Genomic DNA, 15867 nt, shown 5'->3' with positions numbered 1-15867 from the left:
CAATGACTCTTCCGAAGGCCCGTGGGGGGGCGGGGGTCCCAGATGTCTCTTTCTACCACAAGGCAGCGGTACTCACACGTATTGTGGATTCGTTTCACCACCCCTCCTCCAAGCTCTGGGTTCAATTGGAAAAACATCTCAATGAGGCTGATCTTTGCGCCCTGCCATGGACACCTAATGCTCGGCGTAGAGATGGTACCCTCTCTACTGCCCTTACCCGTCAGACTCTTCAGATACGGGACCGACTGCTATTAACGAGTAAATTATCCAAACCCCGGGGCCCGATGACTCCTCTTTTTGGGACTCAGGCTTTCCCCCCGGCGGAGGTTGAAGAGAGATTTGGACCCTGGAATAGAAATGGTCATAGACGTTTGGCACAGGTACTACGCGCTGACCCATCTTTGAGACCAGACATACCTCCCCAGACGAGTGCGGGGCCTCCAACCATGTAGTTACAAAGGAGTCAAATAATATCATACATACGTACTTTCTCCCCCATCTCAGAAATCCTAGATGACCCGACAGACTTTGATGAGTTGCTCTTACAGCCAGATCCCCCAACACATGTAGTATCACTGTTATACTCCCTTCTGTTAAAAGTATCTACCCCTGACCTTCCAATATACACGCAGAAATGGGAAACAGATCTACAGCACTCCATCTCCCCAGCTGACTGGCAAAAAAGCTTTATTTTAACACATAGGATCTCCTTGGCAACTAAGAATCAAGAAAAGGGGTTTAAGCTATTAACGAGATGGTACAGATGCCCGGTGACTATCCAACGATTTAATCCCTCTATCTCAGGTACTTGTTCAAGATGCCTGTCCTCTAGCGGGACAATGCTCCACATATGGTGGGCATGCCCTCCAATTCAGAAATACTGGCAGAAGGTTTTTGATCTATACAACAGGCTGATGGCGACCTCAATTAAGCCCACACCAGAGATAGCCCTACTATCTATGCTCCCAGGCCCACTCAAGCTGATTAAAAAAGACATACTGCGACACTTTTTGGCCGCGGTTAGGACAGTGATCCCCAGACATTGGAGAACAGTAGATGTGCCTTCCTTGGGGGATTGGGCTGTCAAGGTGGATCGGATAAGAGATCTGGAGCGTCTGCTGGCGCAGGAAGCAGGGAAAGAGGAACAGTTCTCCATTACTTGGACCTCATGGTCGATGTTTCGATACTCTGATAACTTCCTCATATGGATCAGAGATGCCCCATCTTTGCCCACCGATTAGCCATGTTGGGGTGCTCCCCACTTTTGTTGTCATCCCCTATCTTTCCATATGCTCTCTCTCATACTCCTTTCTCTGTTTTTTTTTCTTTATGTACTGAACCAGTCACTCAAATATATATTAAAAAAAAATTATACTTCCAGAATTGCCCAGCAACTTGAATATCTATAATAAACGATTGAATGATCTCTACAGCGTTCCAGCTAGAAAAGGTGGAATTTCCTGTTAACGTCAACACGCAAAATTATAAAGGTGGTTATAGGTTGATTCCCCCAAACATGTTATTTTACTAGTACATTACAAGCCTATATATCTAATGCGATAATACAGTATGTTACTAGAAGCTGTATACCAAGACATATAACTTCATGCATATATAATAAAAGATACCTTTATTGTTTTGTATATAATGTATACAATATTATACTTTACAGTACCTTATTTTTCTGTTATATCTTTATATTGAAATAAACTAAGATTGAAAAGTAAACAGCCTCCATAGACCGGATCCATCCAAAGTGCCACTGAGGCCAAGGTGGATGGTACCTGGGCCTCGTATATGAAGCACAAGGTTTTGCCTGTAACGCCTCTCTTTGCAGGGCTGGACCCCAGGAACCAGGACTTTTTGGTCATGCTACATTACCTAAAGTTTTTCCTTAGGGGTGCTATACAGGTCCAAGGGAGTGGAACCCCTATAATAGGGACCCGGTCCTTGAAGGTTTGCTAACGCAGCCCGCCATGATGGGTGAAGTTTGGATCTGTCTCTTACAGCAGTATCCTGCAGCAAGGAAAAGGTAGGAACTGTAAAAAGTCCACCTATGCTTTTTTTTTCTTCCATAAGTAAAATGTAATGCCTAAAGTTTCCACTAGAGGGAGTAAATTCATACCTTAGTACGTTGCTACTCAGCAGCTCAGAAGTCCCAGCTAAACAGCACGTGTGTGGTCTCAGCAAGCCAGGGGGGATTCCTCATCCAGAACATTTCCCCCCTGGGGGAAGGGAGGTACAACAGTAGCTTGTATTCCCCCCCCCCCCCCCCCCCCCCGGCGGCGGCTTTCATATGTTTAGTTTTTCTTTTTTCCCCACAGAAGTTTTTTAAACTTCCCGCCTCAGCCCTCCCTTCCCTCCCCTCTCACTCTCCTCTCACTCTGACAAGGAGTGTGTTAAATGCCGTCCGCACGCGCGGACTATGGCTAGTGTTAACCAGAGGGGGGATGGGTTTACGGAGGGGGCGTGGCCTAAAGGCGTGGCTTAAGTCTACCAGGAGCACACAGCGCAGGCGCTGGGGACAACAGAGACAGACACTTCACAGCTATACAGCTGGAGCCTGACACACAGGACACAGGAGCGCTGGGGACACGTAAGGTTGCAAAGGCATTTCCCGTACAGGAAATAACATTTAAACACAGCACTAAAACTGAACGTTATTAGCGGCATTTTCTTTTACTAGACTATTTGCTCAGCGAGTTGTGCATTTTACTTAGTGCCTCTGCTTTTTGTGCTCAGCACTATGGCTCCCAAAAAAGACACCACTCCACACTATCATCCTCTCCTGACATACAATTGGTGGTGCAGCTGCTTCTCACATTTCAGCCCCTGTATACATAACTGAAGATATGTTTTTCCTCCGTCTTGCAGGGCCTAGAAGGAAGATTAGCGACTTTAATCGTATCCCTATCCAAAAGGATAGGAAGCGTGTTAGATTCCCCCGCCTCAGTCCCCTTGCCAAGGGAACAGTGGGTAGAGGATGAGGTGTTACCCTCAGGCGATCAGGAGGAAAGGCAAACCGATTACTCCTCTGCGCAGGAAGCACCGGTAGATGAACCTTTTTCAGCCTCGCAATCTGAGAGATTGCTGGTACAATCTCTTACGGAGATGGTTCATGCCTCTTTCAAGCTACCCCTAACGGAGTGAGCTGAAAGTTCTGTTTCTCCTTTAGGTTCCTTTAAAACCTGCACAGCCTTTTCATGAGTTTCCTGTACATGCATTACTTAAAAAACGTATTTATGCTCAATGGGATCACCTAAATAAGCAATTTCTCCCTCCAAAGAGCACTCTATCCCATGGAGGAGAAATTCACCCCCCCAAAAAAAGGAATGTACCAGCAGTGGACGCTGCGATTTCCAGTGTGAATAATAGTCTAACTTGCCAGTAGACAATGCACAAATGCTTAAAGATCCAGCAGATAAAAGGTTGGAATTCCTGTTAAAATCCTCTTTTTCCTTGGCAGGGGCCGTTACTCAGCCTGCAGTCACTGTAATAGGCATCTGTCAGTCCCTAAAGGACCAGTTTAGACAGGCCCTTAAGGAGGTCCCTGCACAACAGGCCCGCGATTTGGCTAAACTACTGAGGGCGCTATGTTTTGCCATAGACGCCATGGAAGACTCTATTCACCAGGCGTCCCGCCTTGCGCTTGTGCTAGTACACATGTGTAGGACCCTTTGGTTAAAAGATTGGTCAGCCTAAGCACCTTGCAAAAGGCTTCTGACTAGTTTCCCTTTTCATGGGGATTGACTATTTGGGGATGATTTGGACAAATACATCCAAACAATTTCTAGTGGGAAGAGTACTCTTTTTCCAGTCAAAAGAAAATATAAATATCCTTCATTTAAACAGACTCTTTCCCCTGCACCAGGGGCATCCGCCTCTAGGCAGTGGCGATGGCCTCCACCGTCAGACTCTAGAGGAAAGCCTCAGGGTCAGGCCCAGGCACAGAAGAAGACCTGGGGCCGGAAATCTGCGAAGCAGAATTCTAAAGCCTCATTATGAAGAGGCGCCCCCCCTCGCCAGAGTGGGAGGGAAGACTTCTGCAATACTCAGAAGCCTGGCAAGAGGAAATCAGGACAGATGGGTCATCTCCATGGTGTCTCTAGGATACAAACCAGAATTTTGGGAGTTTCCACCGTCTCGTTTTCTGAGATCAAACGTTCCCAAAGATCCAGGGAAAAAGCATTCGGGCATTAGACTGATTACTGGCTGGGGGGGGGGGGGTGATCATACACATCCCCACAGAACAGCAAGGTTTGGGGTTTTATTCAAATCTCTTTACGGTACCAAAACCAAATGGAGGTGTCAGACCCATTCTAGATCTAAAAAATCTAAATCAGTTCCTGAAAATCCGATCCTTTCGCATGGAGTCGATCAGGTCAGTAGTTTCTATCCTATAAGGAGGAGAACTTCTGGCATCTATCGACATTAGGGATGCATATCTGCATGTCCCTATATTTCTTGCTCGCCAAAGGTTTCTGCGGTTCGAAGTAAAACAGCAGCACTTTCAGTTTGTAGCCTTGTCCTTCGGGCTAGCTACAGCACCCTGGGTGTTTACAAAAGTTCTGGCCCCACCTCTAGCCAGGATGAGGGCACAGGGTATAACAGTCTTGGCGTACCTAGACGATCTATTGCTAATAAACCAGTCGGTTGCTCGTTTGGAGAAAAGCGTGGGCATTACAACCAAATATCTGAAAAATCTGGGTTGAATTCTCAAATTATAGAAGTTTTCTTTAAAAATCGCTAAAAAAGGCTGGAGTACTTGGGTCTGATCATAGACACAGCCCAGAAGAAGGCGTTCTTGCCTCAGGCAAGATCAACGCCATAGAGCTGGTGCAGATGGTCAGGTCGAAAAGAGATTCCGCCATTCGCCTTTGCATGAGGTTGTTAGGAAAGATGGTGGCTTCATTTGAAGCGGTTCCCTATGCCCAGTTTCATTCAGTACTGTTGCAAAACAGTATCCTGTCTGCTTGGAACAAAACGGTTCAAACTTTAGACCCCTTTCACACTGGGGCGTTTTTCAGGGGCTTTACCGTTAAAAAAAGCGCCTGAAAGAAGCCTTATCTGCAATCCCAATGTGAAAACCCGAGTGCTTTAAGAGCCCTTTCACACTGCCAGTGCCCGAAAAAACGCTGGTAAAGCGCCGCTTAAACTAGCGGCACTTTACCAGCATTTTTCGAGCCCTAGCGGGGTGCTTTTAACCCCCGCTAGTGGCCGAATAAAGGGTTGAAAGCGCCCACAAAGCGCAGCTGCCAAAAGCGCTTTGTAGGCGCTTCCCATTGATTTCAATGGGAAGGGACTCTTTAGGAGCAGTGTATTCACCGCTCCTAAAGTGCTACAAAGAAGCTGCTTGCAGGACTTTTTTTGACGCCCTGCCAGCGCAGCACTTGGGCTTTCACATTGGGATTGCAGATGAGGCTTCTTTCAGGTGCTTTACAGGTGCTTTTTTTAACGCTAAAGCGCGTGAAATAGGGCCCAGTGTATAAGGGGTCTAAACCTGAACGGTAATCTCTTCCTCCCCTCCCCCACAGAATAGAGAAAATTTGAAAAATGACAGTTGAAACCCACAAATGCACTGGCTGAGATCATGTGACCCAGCAGCCTCACATCTCTGACATGAGGATATACAGCCTGGCTTGTTTCCTCAAGGGAGAGGTTGTTTACAACTTAGGGGAGGAGTCATGTGACCATCGGGCGGTGCAGCTATAAATAGCAGCCTCACATCTCTGACATGAGGATATACAGCCTGATTGGTTTACAACATAGGGGAGGAGTAATGTGACCAGCACTGTGATGTCATCGGGCAGTGCAGATATAAATAGCAGCCTCACTCGTGGAACTCAGAAGATTCTGACTTCTCTTAGAGTAAAGACATGTTTTTCTGAGCTCTCTGAGATTTCTTCTTCTGTGACCGTTTCTGTGATTTTCTCTGCCTTTTTAACCTATGAAATGAGCAAAATGATGATGGAAAATATGATCCCAAAAATAAGACAAGAGCCATATAATGGCTTTCTGAAAAAAATAGGGATGCAGTCCACACAAGATCATCTGTAGTGACTCCCCCAATCTGTGACACTAAAAGGATCATGAAAAATGTTGCAGCAATTAGAAAGATAATGAAAAATGCAGCACCAGCAAGAAAGCCTGTGAAAATGTGGCAGCAGAAGTCCCACCTCTTGTGACTCCCCCGAGCTGTGACATAGAACGTGTCACAGCAGGAAATCGCATTGTCCAGTTTCAAGTAAGACCTCCACGCTGTGACAGCCAGTCAACCTTCATATTGCACTGTCTGCTCAGAGAAGGAGGATTTGGACAGGTAAATTCTAACTTTCCCCCCTATAACTAGATTAGTAGCTCCACCCACAAAACAAATCCCTCCCCGGTAACTAGCCAATGTGTACCAGCCACCAAAACTGATTCAGCTACTGGTAGACTTAATTATGGCACTCTGCCTTATGGAGGGGAGGAGCCAGGAACACAAAATTAAGAAAGCTCTCCCTGTCATAGATATCAGAAGGCAGTCCGTTATCGAGCCGCGCGGCATTCATCAATAACTACTTCTGATTCCTCCTCAATGCTACTTACATCCTTTCCCATCCATGAAGAAGTGTTCTTTCCTATAACACAAATGACTTCTGTCTTTTCTCTCATTCAGGTCTTTCTGGCAACTCATTGTGCAACCAAGAAGATCATGGCCATCAAGTCAGTCGTGAATACTTCAAATAAACGTGACTTCATTGAAACAGAGCCGAAGGTCTTGCAGATGGCAGCAGGGTGTCCATTCCTCACCCAGCTTTACACCACTTTTCAAACCCGCGATTATGCCGGTTTTGTTATGGAATACATCTCTGGAGGGGATCTGTTTGATTTCACCATAAACCATTTCCCTCTTGACATTTCCTTCATAAGGTAAGTCTCATCACCACAATGAGAATAGAATAGAAAGCAATCTTTATAATATATGCCATTTTACAATCCAGGCTATAGGAGTTTAGAATTATATTGGACTCCATTAGAATGCTTAGCTACATCAGTCCACTCAAATCTGACATAGATACTTTAGAGTAATGTCACTCCATCTCCCATAAATATATGAGGGAAACCATACACAGCAGGGGACACCACACCTCTCCCAAGCTTAGATACTCTATACAGTAATACCTCGGATTGCGAGTAACGCGGTTTACGAGCGCTTTGCAATATGAGCTATTATTTTTTCTTAAATCCTGACTCAGTTTGCGAGGTCTCGCAAAATGAGCAGGATTCAAGCCTCTGGGGTGTGCAGTACCACATTTGAGCAGAGGTGACACTCGGAGCCGCTCAGAAAAAGTGCTCTGAGTGTTTCCTAATGTCTCCGGTGCCCCCACCTCTGGTTACATGCGGTACTGCATACACTAGCAGTGTCACTGGAACAGATTATTTGAGTTTCCATTATTTCCTATGGCGAAACTCGCTTTGATATACAAGTGCTTTGGATTAAAAGCATTCTTCTGGAACTAATTATGCTCGTAATCCAAGATACCACTGTATTATTAAAGTAGGGTTGGGGTTCAAAATAGATGGTTCATCCATGTGGCATTCTGCAATCCCAGTTTCTCCACAGCGGGCAGTGATTGTACCATGTGGGGAAGGAGATGAAGACAGTCCAGAGTCACCTGGTAACACGTCACAGTTTAACCCCTTAATACCGGGGCCTCCCTGTTCTTTAAGAGGTTTCTGATGCTGGGAGGCGGATCGGGTTTCTGATCATGTGACCGCCATGATTGGCTGTCACAGTGGTAACATGATCAGAAAGCTCCCAATCGCATGTAGAGATTGGGAGCTTTCCTTTAGCCACCGGTAACTGTGACGGGAGCGTACTCTCAGGACATCTCTGTTTACATTCTGGTACCCATATATGCTGCCTCTCAGCGTTAAGACCCACACACCTAGAGGCCACATATATGCATACCGCTGGCATGACAGGGTCACTACTTCTGGACCAGTGATGTACCGGTACATCATCACCCTAGTACTGTTTTTTAGAGGTGGCAGTCTTGTCACATGCCTATTGCTGTCACAAGGATGTTTACAGCCTGGATCCTACCAATGGGTTCTCCCAGGAGACTCCGGAATCTGGGATCTGATAAAACCAGAAATGGTGAGCAGGTGCCATACCCAGAACTCTAATATAAACCAAATAACCTCAAAGGGGGGACCGGTAATGGGATAGAGCCAGGTACTCTCTCCCCCTGCTGTGATACAAAAAAGACGCCACTTGCTCCCATCTATAGCTGACTATCGCAGTAAGAAGCATTGGAAGGCTAACGACAGGTACAAACAGGTACAAACAAGGCCAAAGATAAATCCAAGGGAAAAACCAAGCTTAACTTAGCAACCAGCCCGCAGACAACCAAATAACCTGTCTAACAGTATGCGTTAAAAGCAGGGGTTTAGTCTGCACACATTTGCAAATGCATGCCCTGCCCATAGATAATGTTTTTACTTAAATCTAATGACTGTAAAAAGTAATTTGTTCAGAATCAATTTTTCTTTCTCTTTTTTTATAGATTCATTGCAGTGGAAATATCCTGCGGATTGGATTTCCTGCAGAAGCATGTCATCGTTCATAGAGACATCAAGGGAAACAACATCCTACTGGACAACAAAGGTCATGTCCACATTGCAGACTATGGAGTGGCAGTAATGGATCTGTATGGTGATAAGAAGGTGACGGGCGTAGCCGGAACAATTGGCTACATGGCCCCAGAAGTAAGTCACACTCTGTTTACCATCATTAGACCTCATCTATTCAGTATATCACAATCCATTTACTATCCCTCTGATATTTAATTTGTTAATATATGTCCACGGGGGGGCAGCTATTGCGTATGCCGCCTCTGCCTCCTGGTTAGCTGTTGGGCACAGTGGTTGTTCTTTGCTATTCCTCTTGCTTAAAGTGAGCCTAGCTACAATCTCTATAATGGACATAAGAAATAGTGAACATATATGAACGTAAAAAACTACATCAAGTTTAATGTTACAATGATTTCTACTGGAGAGCAGATATCACTACCTGCTCTCTGTTACACTCTGTAGAATTACGGCCCATTCATAAAATGCATGCCACTGTGTAGAGCCTGTGGTATCCTACGAATTTCTGTATACTTAACATAACAAAGAGAACTCTGATTTGATTAGGGTGAGTCACATGACTAGGCTCTCCTTCAAGTTTTTTTTTTAATGTTTACACCCATTCCCTGTAATAGCACTCAAAGTCCCAATTCCACCGCTGTGCTTTTTAAATGTCATATTTATTAACCACTTCAATACAGGACATTTTCACCCCCTTCCTGCCCAGACCAATTTTCCGCTTTCAGCGCTGTAACATTTTGAATGACAATTGCGCGGTCATGCAACACTATACCCATATGAAATTTTGATAATTTTTTTCACCAACAAATAGAGCTTTCTTGTGGTGGTATTTGATCGCCTCTGCGATCTTTATTTTTTGGGCTATAAACAAAAAAACAGAGACAATTTTGAAATAAACACAATATTTTTTACTGTTTGCTATAATAAATATCCCAATTAAAAGGCCGATATGTATTCTTCTACATATTTTTGGTAAAAAAAATTGCAATAAGCGTATATTGATTGGTTTGCACAAAAGTTATAGCGCCTACAAAATAGATTTATGGCATTTTTAAAAATTTTACTAGTAATGGTGGCCATCTGCGATTTTTGTCAGGACTGTGATATTGCGCCGGACAAATTTGACACTTTTGACACTATTTTGGGACCATTGACAATTATACAGCGATCAGTGCTATAAATATGCACTAATTATTGTATAAATGTCACCAGCAGGGAAGGGATTAACACTAGGGGGTGATCAAGGGGTTAAATGTGTTACCTGGGGAGTGATTCTAACTGGGGGGGGACTGATTGGGGGAGATCGGTGTTCCTATATACAAGGAACACACAATCTGTCTCCTTTCTCCTGACAGGACGTGGATCTGTGTGTTTACACACACAGATCCATGTCCCTGGTCTGAGACAAGCAATCACGGGTGCCCAGCGGACATCGTGGCCGCCGGGCACGCGCATCGGCTCCCGAGTGACGTGGCGCGCGTGCGCCCCCTAGATGGCCGGGAAGTGGAGGACGTCATATGACGGCCACTCTAGGATGAGAGCGCCACCTTACGGCCGTCATATTACTATAAGCTGGATGGGAAGTGGTTAAAGTAGCGCTTTTGCCATAGTAAAGACATACTGCTGCTTTGTAAATGCCTCCCTTAGAATACATGTTCAATGAATATATATTATTGTTTCCCCTATAAAAGGAATGTAAGTTTGTAGGCAGGTTATAAACGGCGAGTTCTACCAGTTTGAACCCGGCTGGTTTTCAGTGGGGGTTGTGATATACATGATGGCTACAGGCACTGTGCCATTCTGTAACCATACCACGCATATAGGAGGGCTGTGAACTTCAAAAATCCTGTTTACCCCCCGGACATAGACCCACACCTGGAGGACTTCAGAGAAGGAGTAAGTACAAGACATTTTCTAACTCTGAAGAGGCACAGGGAAGGTTTCTAGGCCTACTGCTGCTGCTTTAGAGCTATAATGTAGGGGTGTTGCTAAGTCTGGTTGTCAGCTGGACTGTTGAGTAGTTTGGCTTCATCATCCCACGGTGAAGATCTAATGGTAATACTTCATCTTGGGGCTGAGGGCTCAAAAGATGCCACATGGGGTCAGTCACTGATGTGCACATTGTATGAGGTTATTAAAACAGAACTCCTACCCATTTACTATTGTTTTGAACATAGTGGGGAGGATTAGATCACCTGCCGTCATTTTAATGTCTGTGTCCCTGTTGGTGACATTTTGTTTCATATCCTGTCCTGGGGACACAGAAAGCAACCACAACCGAACAGAGGTTCTAACCCTTTCCAACTCCATTCATCAAACTGCTTTTATTGCCCTGTGCTAATAAATTATGTTAATGAGAAGAAAAAAAGATCTTTAAAAAAAAAAATTGAATCCCCTCCCTTTTTTTGTGGCTGTAATTCTACTTTAAGTGTCACGGCCAATCTAAAGAGCTCAGGGAGTTGGACGTGATCTAATGCCGGCACAGCATAATGTGTACTTATTTGTTGTGCTGGAATATAATATTTCCATCCATGTGCAATCACTCAGCACTTCAGCAGACAGACATCCAGCACCTGTACTTGGTTATATGTGTGTCTTCACATGCTAAGATAATCCAATGGGTGAAAGGCCTACCAAGGAGACACGCTTTAGTCAAAGTTTTTTTTTTTTCTCTAAAAAGTGCAAAATTAACTCTTAATTTCTCTTTATAGCTGCTATGCAAATGTCCGAACAAGAGGCTTGGAGTCAGCAGAGACGTAAGACATCATCCGTTCATGAGGCCCATCGATTGGAAGTCGCTGGAACAAGGGAAAGGACGGCCCCCTTTCTCAGTAGGCACGGTAAGTACACAAATCTTTATAGGATGAGGATTAAAAAAGAAGATTGTTACACACTGAAAGGAGCATTGCTGTGTCCTAATAATTAGGTAAGGGGCACAGACATATCCCAGTCTGCAGGAAAACCTGAGACTAATCAGTCAATATTTCATTTTCCATGGGAGAAGACACAATGGGGTTGAGTTACTAAAACTGGAAAGTGCAAAATCTGGTGCATCTGTGTGGTAGCCAATCAGTTTCTAACTTTCAGCTTGTTTGATAAAGCTTTGACAAAAAAAATGGCAGCTTATTGGTTTCCATGCAGAGCTGCACCAGATTTTGCACTCTCCAGATTTAGTAAATAAACCCCAATGGTGCACAGCTGGAGGTGAGGAGTGCAATGATACATAATACAATCTCTGGGATGTGACTTCAGCCATCATGATGTGGTGGAAGGCATGGGACCAGACATGTAGTTTGCTTCTAGATATGTATCCTATGTGCAATCCCACTGCATGGAAAGTGGAAGAAGGTTCTAGGTTAATTCAGGATGTTGGTCAATGTTAAAGTCCAATTAAAAAAAAAACTTGTAGTAGGCAAACACCTTTCCCTCCCTGCACTCTAAGGGTTTATTGCTTGTAAACTCTAGGGGCAGAGAAAGGGGCACCTAGCCCTAAGCTCTCTGCATCATCTTGTACAATGCAGGCCTATCAGTCCTACATTGTATGTGAGGAGGTAAGCATGTGACCGTGAGGGACCGGTTGCACAGATGGAGGCTGTAGAAAGCAAGGAATAAATTATTACACCTTATTCCTCTACCCCTAGGCAAAAATGTACCCCCTCACACAAATACTGCAAGGGGAGGTTTTAATTGTTTCTGGAATTGGGCTTTAAGCAATATCCTGATGTTTACTCAGGTTAGACATCTATGAATACAGAATCTCAAATTTTGTTTTTTCTTTTTGCAGCCCTTGGACATGGACTTGGAAATGCACTCTCGACTTCCTCCATCAGCGATAGATGTAAAGTCATTGGACATTCCAGGAAGGAAAATATACATGCCTGGATTCATAAACATCGACAGGTTGTGAGCACGCCTGTCAACCTTCCAAAGACATTGATGTCATCTTCAGAAGTCCCAGATGATGAAGAAAACAAGAAGTTTTAAGCTGAAAACCATCTAAAGATATTGTGATGTCCACCCAGCCTGCAGCTGTGTACAGTCAGCCTATATTACGCTATGGGATGGAGCAGCCGGGCAGTCGGGGAACACAGCCACAGGTCCTAATTTGTGTGCATTCGGGGCCACTTATCCATGCCTGCACACCTGTCAAATTAGGACCCGGACTGTGTGGACTGACATGATGATGAAGATTCCTCATATTTAGGCAATTCTTGGTGTGACATAATACCCGGATTGGACCTATATACCGATATATTCATGAGAAATTTGGAGAGGACAGTTCATCTTTAAAGACATTGATGTAATCTTCAGAAGATCCAGATGAACAATGACTCCTCATATCTGGACATTACTTCTTGATATTCATCAAACAAGCAGTTTTAAACTGAAAACCATCAAAAGATATTGTGATGTCCACCCACAGATGTATAATCCAGGGAGTAATCCGATCGCTTTTGGGGGTCAGGAAGGAATTTTTTCCCTGTTGGAGCAAATTACACCACGCTTCATCAGGGTTTTTTTTGCCTTCCTCTACATCAACTGTGGGGTCTGGATAATCATACAAAAAAAAAAACTGCACTGTACAGAGGAGCCTTGACGAGGCACTGCAGCTTCCACATACATTTGCAAATGTGTGCAATGTGACTGCCTGCATGGAGATGCACAGAGCAGAGCGCCTGTACCCACTGCCCTCACACGGGGTATGTATTCATACGTCTTATGTGAACGAGGCCTTAGGACCTCACTTTACAGAGGAGCCTTGGCGAAGAAGTGACGCTTCCCTATTTGCAAATGTGTGCAAAGAAGACCTCTGTTTTTAATGTAAATTATTAAATTGTGCCATTTTGTTTTATTTGCAGGCTAGCTGGTAAGTGTGTTGGGAAACCTGCAGTAGCTTTCCTGTTTTGTATACTGTTTTTGAATAAAACTTTAATAAAAACGACAAATTCTAAATTGACACATCCTCAATACCAAAAAATATGCCTAGATGTTTTACAAAATTCCACCTGGTATAGACATATTAAGGATGCATTAATACAGCAATACATTGAAGAATTCCAGGGCTTTTGCATTGGAGCATTCTAGGAGGGCTCAATTGATAGGGACACCTTAGACTTTATCAATACCAAAAAAAAACCATGTATGCCTACCTTCTATACACTCCCCAAAACCCATAAAAACATTCGACCTCCACCGGGGAGACCGATAGTTTCGGGAATTGACTCCCTAACAGAAAATGCCAGCAAATTCATCTACACATTCCTGATGCCCCATGTCCTTAGGCTACCCTCATCCTTTGCTGGCACAGATTTATTGATGACCTGTTCCTAATCTGGACAGGATCGGAAACATCTCTGATTGAATTTATTGAGTTACTGAATATAAATTATTTCAACCTTCGCTTTACCCTCAGTTATGATCCCAGCAGCGTCCCATTCCTTGATTTGAGAATTATTAATACAAAAATACAGCTTGGAACAATCTTGACTGTTATCTGAAAGTGATTATAAGTACATAGACTGAGCCCTGGAAGGCATACAAATGCAACATTACAGAAGCCAGAGATCAAAGTTAACAGTCTACTCCATTTAAAGAATGTTATAATTTCATATTTTTAAAGACAGCTAAGACGTATGCATCCCCCACCCAGAGGGTAGAGTAAATACGCTTACCAGAATGTGTGGACCCTATTGCCAGCGGCAAAGAGTCAAACAGGCATAAGGATGGAAACGGTAGAATGATGATCCAAAGAGCAGTCACTGAAGATCTGTCACCAGGATATTCCACTACGTTCAACTCCATTGGTAAATCTTCGACTCCACAGTTCATAAAAAACAGACGGCCTCCACAAACACTGTAAAACCATTTCTCACAGAATGTATTAAAAGGTAGAAAACTTACATCAGAGAAATGGTTTTACACTATCGGAGTTATTTACGAAAGACAAATCCACTTTGCACTGAAAGTGCAATTGGAAGTGCAGTCCCTGTAAATCTGATGGGCAGATCTGAAATGAGTGGAAGCTCTGCTGATTTTATCATCCAACCATGTGCAAGCTAAAATGCTGTTTTTTATTTTCCTTGCATGTCTCCCTCGGATCTACAGCGACTTTACTTCCAAGTGCACCTTCAGTGCACTTTCAAGTGCACTTGCAGTGCAAAGTGGATTTTCCTTTAGTAAATAACCCCCTATGTGCCTTCTATGTTTTATGAACTGTGAAGTCCAAGATTTAACTAAAGGGGTTGGACATAGTGGAATATCCTGGTGACAGATCTTCAGTGTCTGCTCACTGCATGTGGTCTCCCTACAGCTGGTTGTTTCTCCCATTACTGACTCACCAAGCCTTGTTCTGCACTGTGTTTCCATGTAGAGGCGACCATCTTTGTAGAAGTAGGGGATTGCCTCCCCATGTTAGAGCCTTCAGCAAGGAGAACAGTGAGAGGAACACTAGTCACATCATTAAATCTCACTCCAAGCCACCTGAGACTAGCAGTCATATGAAGCAGTGCCTTAGATCTCAGGAGTGCCTAGGCACACTCACATACCAGGAAGTGCTATCTTTTAGGAGGAACTAAAGATCAAAGGTAGATTTCTAAGGGTACTCATTAGGCACAATTAACATTTCTAGATGTTCTGTGTAACAGCAAATCCTCGCTTTTTGAATTGAGGTCCCATTTAAAATTCATCACATGTGTCTGGAGAGCAATAAACTCCATGGGGGTTATTTACGAAAGGCAAATCCACTTTGCACTACAAGTGCACTTGGAAGTGCAGTCGCTGTACATCCGAGGGGGACATGCACGGAAAATAAAAAACAGCATTTTACCTTGCACATGATTGGATGATAAAATCAGCAGAGCTTCCCCTCATTTCAGATCTACCCCTCAGATTTACAGTGATTGCACTTCCAAGTGCACTTGCATTGCACTTGTAGTGCAAAGTGGATTTGCCTTTCGTAAATAACCCCCCATAACAATAGCGGCGCCAATGTGCCTGTTATATCATTTGTATGGAACTGTCTGGTCTGATCAGTTGGACTCCAATTCTTAATTATCCAAAGAGGAACAAACTAGAAAACACCATCTGCTTGTTCCCTCACGATAAAAGTCTCTTATAGTGTAATACTGTCCGATTCTGATTTTAATGCATACTCAAAAAATGAATAAAACCCTCACATTTAAACCTGCTATACCTAATTCATTAACACGATTACACTCAGAGCAGCCCAGG

General features: G+C 43.9%; 1 protein-coding gene across 1 annotated transcript; it reads left to right on the top strand.

Moving 5' to 3' along the window:
- Positions 1-5179: 5179 nt before the first annotated feature.
- LOC141111786 (protein kinase C theta type-like) lies at positions 5180-13590 on the top strand. The gene is made up of 4 exons (XM_073603923.1): positions 5180-6912; positions 8553-8754; positions 11349-11477; positions 12422-13590. The coding sequence occupies exons 1-4, from the start codon at positions 6578-6580 to the stop codon at positions 12542-12544; spliced, it is 789 nt and encodes a 262-aa protein (XP_073460024.1). The 5' UTR covers positions 5180-6577; the 3' UTR covers positions 12545-13590.
- The last annotated feature ends 2277 nt before the right edge of the window (positions 13591-15867 follow it).

This window comes from Aquarana catesbeiana, linkage group LG01 (assembly GCF_042186555.1).
Source record: "Aquarana catesbeiana isolate 2022-GZ linkage group LG01, ASM4218655v1, whole genome shotgun sequence".
Taxonomy (NCBI): domain Eukaryota; kingdom Metazoa; phylum Chordata; class Amphibia; order Anura; family Ranidae; genus Aquarana; species Aquarana catesbeiana.
Note: the sequence above shows the minus strand (reverse complement) of the source record. Positions and strands in the feature narration are given on the sequence as shown.

What these genes read in the sequence shown, in the direction of transcription:
- LOC141111786 (XM_073603923.1), top strand. Translation starts at nt 6,578, where the DNA reads ATGCTACTTACATCCTTTCCCATCCATGAAGAAGTGTTCTTTCCTATA. An exon ending in CTTGACATTTCCTTCATAAG is followed by an intron (nt 6,913 to 8,552) that starts GTAAGTCTCATC and finishes CTTTTTTTATAG; the next exon opens with ATTCATTGCAGTGGAAATAT. An exon ending in TTGGCTACATGGCCCCAGAA is followed by an intron (nt 8,755 to 11,348) that starts GTAAGTCACACT and finishes TTCTCTTTATAG; the next exon opens with CTGCTATGCAAATGTCCGAA.